The sequence below is a fragment of the Tupaia chinensis genome, unplaced genomic scaffold (assembly GCF_000334495.1).
Source record: "Tupaia chinensis unplaced genomic scaffold, TupChi_1.0 Scaffold144602_1, whole genome shotgun sequence".
Classification (NCBI taxonomy): Eukaryota; Metazoa; Chordata; class Mammalia; order Scandentia; family Tupaiidae; genus Tupaia; species Tupaia belangeri.
The window spans coordinates 988,369-994,039 of NW_006204462.1; the positions used below are offsets into that span (position 1 = coordinate 988,369).

Genomic DNA, 5,671 nt, shown 5'->3' on the forward strand with positions numbered 1-5,671 from the left:
AAGAAGGCAAAAATCCAGGGCCAGTAGTCGCATGGTGGTTATGTTGCTGGTCTCTCACATGGCTCGGTTTGAGCCTCGGACACAGTGGCTTGAAAATTACAATAGGTGAGTGTGTATGTGTGCCTAGAATTCCAAGGGAAGGATGGAGGAGAAGGGATAAACGGCGACCATCCTTCTTGAGGGGTGATTTCTTACTTTCCTTCTCTCTGTCTCTAGCAAGCACACTGCCTCATGCCAAAAACAAACAAAAAAACGTAAAACCCTGCTAGTAGTATAGATAAGAGCTGATTTTCATCTCTTTTTAGACGAGAAGTCTGTGTCCTTTCCATATTTTGATCCATGTTCGATCAAGAGATTGCAGGATTGTCTTTAATAAAGGCAGAGGAGGGGCAGGGAATGGGGATAACTCCTTTGTGAACTGTCTATAGAATCTTACCACTTATGAGACTCCTGTAGAATTTTGACATCTCAGAGTTTGGATTGTGAGCTCACATTTAAGTAGTTATCAGGAGGCCCATGAGCCATATGATGAAATGGTGTGAAAAATAACTGCTTACATGGATTTCAGTGTGTGGACTCCATAGCTTTCATTTATTTGGTTCAAGGTCTGCTTGAGAGGTCAAGAATCTGTGTGTGTTGAGATGTGATGGTTGAAGGGATGGGAAAGGGAGGAGGAATACTTTTGTCACTGCTGGTATAACCAAGTATGATGCTGTCTTGAGCTTGTGCAGCGTGATGCTGTGGAGCAGCAGCCAGTGAGCTGTTGACTGTTGGCCATCCTCTTTAGGGACAGATATGCTGTAGTTGCTGTATGAATCTCTGTAGTTTTTCCTTCAGCCAGAGATTCTGATGTAAAGAAATTATCATGCTAGTTAACAGAACTGTGTAGAAAAACCCTTTTTAAAAAAATGGAGTATTTAGTAAGAATTTTGCTAAATGTTTATAGAAATCATTATGTCTTAAGTTTTAAGCTTTCTAGGAACACATGGGTTTTTGGTTACCCAATTACAATGATATTAATTGACAAGGGAAAGAACTGTTAGAAATTAAAAGATAGGGTGGCCCTATAGCCCAGTGGTTAAGGGAGCTGGATTCACATGACTGACCATGGTTCAAATCTCAGCCTTGGCAACCTTAAAAAATGTCTAAAGTTCCAACAGAGTGGAGAAATAGAGAAGGGATTGTGATGTGACAATGCCCCACTGGGGGGTGCCTTCTCCCTCTCTCTGTCTCTCTGCCTCTGTTGATCACAAGTGCCCTTAGCAATAAAAAATAATAATAAAAGATAAATACCTATAACATTACATAAAACCATCGTTGGTATTTTATTTTCTATTTTGGGTAGTGTGGTATTGACATTGAAACTTACTGACCATGTGACCTTTATTTAAATCCATTTAAAATTTTCAAATTATTTTCTTACATTACCTTGTATATATATGTTGACCTTTTACTTAATTAACTTTGGGTTGATATTTTAGGCTAACAACAAAATGGAAATGAAAGAGATTGCTAAACACAAGACTGTCTGGAAAATGAACTCAACCAGTGATCCTTCACTAATAACTGGTTTAGAAGTCAATCCTTTGAAGAAATTTATCATTCCTAAGATCAGGAAGACAGCTGAGAAAGGTATTTCTATGGAAAAAGTGATTCTTTTAATATATTACTGTATTTTCTTGAGTCTTAATACATGTTCATCTTCTATTTTGACTTTATATAAAATCAGGTTAATTCCTTAAATACACACACGTATCATATCTGGTTCTGCACAAAGTGGAATAGACATATGTCTTCTGTCCCTCCCACTGAGTACACCTGAAAACCTGAGTGTTACATGTAAAATAATGTAAGAAGGCTCTGGAAAGTAGAACGCAGGCAGGCAGGCTTGCAGCCCTGGGACTCGGGGCAGCACAGCAGTGAGCTCCCCGGATCTCCTGTCTGCACTCTCTTTACCTCCGGCTGGGTGCTTGTGACCTGGGAACACCAACTGGACAGACTCCTTACCCTCCCCTCCGCCCTCCCCCACCGCTGAAAAGTAAAACTCCAGAAAGTTGTTCTCTCTCGACAAAGGAATTGAGAAAGAAGCAGTGAGCCCTCTGACATTAAACACTCCAGCTGCAAAATACTGGGGGGGGAACATGGTCCGTAAACCTTTGCGAGCAAAGGCTAAGCAGACAGTTGAGATGACACTTGTGCCACTGCTGAGTCATGCCTGGGGTAACCACCACAAGCAGGAACATGCTTGCCCGCCTGCCACCCCTGCCTCTGTGGTGTCAGTGTGGGTGAGCAGCCTCTTTCCAGGACGGTTTCAGTCAGTGAACACAAGGTGGAGAGCCTGGACTTCAACCATACCCATGAGCAACGAGACATTCGTCCCCTTCCACGGCACCAGGGAAGCTGAGGGGGGAACAAGGACTTTACCTCTTTCCGGTGGTCACGGGTATCCCACCCGGAGTCAGTGGAAGCACTGTGGAAGATCAGGACTCCAACCCTGCCTGTCGATAAGTCTGTGTCCCCCTTTTCCTGCCCACAGTTTCAGTAAAGACTTGCTAAAGTGCGTGGTTAAATATTACCCAGAGTCTCATAAATACCCTAAATGATCTAGATACAATAGAAATCACTTATCTTACCATAAATCAGGACAATCTCTACTGAAATAAGAAAAGTTACTTCGTAGATGCTCAGATGACACAGGTGTCGGAACTGTCTGACAGGACTTTTAAAGCAGTCATCATAAAGTCATTGGAACAAGTCATGTGAACACTCTTGAAACAAATTTACAAGTAGAAAATCTCATTCAAAAAATCATGTAGAAGATTTAGAATGAAAACATAACTAAAATAAAAACTCAGTGAGGCAAGAACTGATAGGACTGCTAGGAGATCGATGGGGCCTTTACTACAGCTGAAAACTCAAACACTTCTTTATCAGAAGGAAAATCCATGAGGACATAACTGAACTCCCACCATCATCAGCCATCTGAATATGACGGACACCGATGGACTCTCATCCAGCAGCAGCACGGTGTACATCCTACCAAGTCCACGGGGTACACACGACGTCCTGCCTGAGCCACGGAACGCCTGAAGAAATGTGTGCTAATAGAGATCGTACAATGTCTGTTCTCAGACCACAGCACAGTGCACATCCCTGCCAAGTCCACGGGGTACACACGACGTCCTGCCTGAGCCACGGAACGCCTGAAGAAATGTGTGCTAATAGAGATCGTACAGTGTCTGCTCTCAGACCACAGTAGAATTAAACTAGAAATAAACAGAAAATGGGCTGGAAAGTCCCCAAGTATTTGAGTAAACATCATACTTCGGGCCAACCATGTGGCCTACTGATTAAGGTGACTGGATCCCACGTGGACAACCACACAGTTCAAATCTTGGTCCCAGTGTCTTGTAAAAAGAAAAACACTGGACCGTGTGTGCATTTGCACTCCAAGTCCCGACGAGATGGAGAAATGGAGCACACCTTATTAAGGAGGTGCTGTCTCCCTCCCTCTCTGACAAGTGCCCTCTGGCAACTTTCATGCTTCCAATTAACACGGATCAAAGAAGAAATCAAAAGTGGAATATCTTATCTTGAACTAAATGAAAACAGCAGCACTAGAAGTTTGTGAGATTCAGCCAAGACACTGTTTTGGAGGAAATTTATAGCATTAAATAAATATAATTTAAAAGAAATATCTAAAATCTAAGTTTCTACTTTAAGAAACTGGGAAAATAGAGCAAATTAAATCAAAAGTAAGCAGAGGAAATAGATAAAAATTGGGAGACTTGGGACCAGCAATTGGTGTAATGGCTGTGTCACTTGATTCTCATGTAGTTGACCGTGGTTCGAGTCCTGGACCCAGCGGCTTAAACTCACACTGGGCGTGTGTGCGTGCCCAAGATCCAGAGAGGAGAATGAAGGAGAATGAAGGAGAAGGGCCATCTCCCGGAGGGGTGGTGTGTGTGATTTCTTGCTTTCTGTCTCTCTGTCTGTCTGTCTCTCTTTCCGGTGAGCCCACACGCCCTATAGCAAAAACCTCTCAAAAAAAAAAAAAAAATTGGGAGACTCTGGCAAGTGCCCAGTGGCAATTCTGAAAAATGCCAAATTGCCAAATGCTGGTAAGGATGAATAGAAACCAGATCATTCTTACGTTGCCAGTGGGAATGTGAGAGTATAGCCACTCTAGAACGCAGTTTGCTAGTTTCTTAGAAATGCCAGTGAAATGCAGCTGCTGTGTGACCCAGCAGTCATATTGTTGGGCACTTATCCTTGGGAACTGAAACTTGTCCATACTGTAACAGGCCCTGCCTCAGTGGCGCAGTTGGTTATGTACTGCTCTGTGGTGCTGGAAGCCATATGGGGGACTGTGGGTTTGGGTCCTGTGTTGATCTGAGGACGTGCTGGGTGCTCTGTGTCCAAGACCCAGATGGGCTGCAGTACGGGGAGGAGGAGGGGGATCATGATGTGACCCTGTTGGGGTGCCTTTCTCCTCTCTCCCTACCTATTGTGCACACATGATCAAATCATGCACACATGAATTAGAAGAAGTGCTTTAAAACATAGCACCTTTCCAATCTGCCATCTGCAGTATAACTGTCACCAATATGCAGATTTCCATAAAAACACTTATGGACAGGACCGTCATGCTTGAGGTTGAACTTCCATTACAATAAAAATGTGGAGGCCATGGACCAGCGGGTATTGTGGTGGTTGAGGCACTGGACTCCCACATGGCCGTCCCTTTTGAGTCCTAGACCTTGTGGCTTTCTTTCTCACTTTCCCTTTCTCTCTCTGATCAAATTAAAAATAATAACATAAATAAAATTTAAATAATTCTTTTTAAAAATGTGATAGAGCAAGCAGAGGGCGTAGCAATTACAGCATTAGACTGACCACATGGCCAACCGTGGTTCGAATCCTGGACCCAGTGGCTTGTAAATCCTGCCAAGCATGTGTACGTACATGCCCAAGATCCCAGGAGGAGAATGGAGGAGAAGGGATTGCGGCATGGCTGTCTCCTCTGTTGGGGGTGATTTCTCACTTTCTCTCTCTGGCCAGCACATGCATCCTAAAGCAACAACAAAAAAATAAAAAGGAGTCAGTTCCAGGGTAATGAAGGACTGCCTCCTGATAAGCAAAGACTGATCTCTGCTGGCAAGCAGTTGGGAGCTGGGTGTACTTTGCAGCATTCAGAAGTCTACTCTTCTCATGCTGACACTTTGTTGTGGTACTAAGAGGGAGAGAGGTCCTACACTCTCCTAGGGAGAATGGACTTAAGAGGAAGAAAGTTGAACTGGCTGGCCTGAAAACTGGAAGGTGGATGAAAACTCTTCAAGTGCCTTTCAGATGAATGTGGTGCTGGGGTTTTTATGGCCAGCCACTTTACAGACATTATGGTGGCAAATGTCTGAGTTAACTGCTTCAATAGACCAAAAGACAAGTAATTGTGTCTGATTTCATAAGAGGAACAAGCTTTGGGTCTAGCAGATGGCACAGTGGTTAAGGTGTTGGACTCCTAGATGGTGGACCCTAGTTTGAGTCCTAGACCTGGTGGCTTCAAAATCACACTGGAAACGTGTGTGTGTGTGTGCCCCAAATCCTAGGAGGAGAATAGAGACAAAGGGATTATGGCGTGGCCATCCTCCCAGGGGGTTATTTCTCTCTTTCC

General features: G+C 43.8%; 1 protein-coding gene across 1 annotated transcript in view; it reads left to right on the top strand.

The window, feature by feature from the left end:
* Nucleotides 1-523: 523 nt before the first annotated feature.
* TEX15 (testis expressed 15, meiosis and synapsis associated) overlaps nt 524-5,671 on the top strand; it is a 55,610-nt gene continuing 50,462 nt past the window's right edge. The window contains exons 1-2 of the mRNA XM_027767767.1: nt 524-536; nt 1,482-1,632. Coding sequence (XP_027623568.1) covers nt 534-536; nt 1,482-1,632 — 154 coding nt within the window. The 5' untranslated portion in view covers nt 524-533. The remainder of the gene's footprint in view (nt 537-1,481; nt 1,633-5,671) is intronic.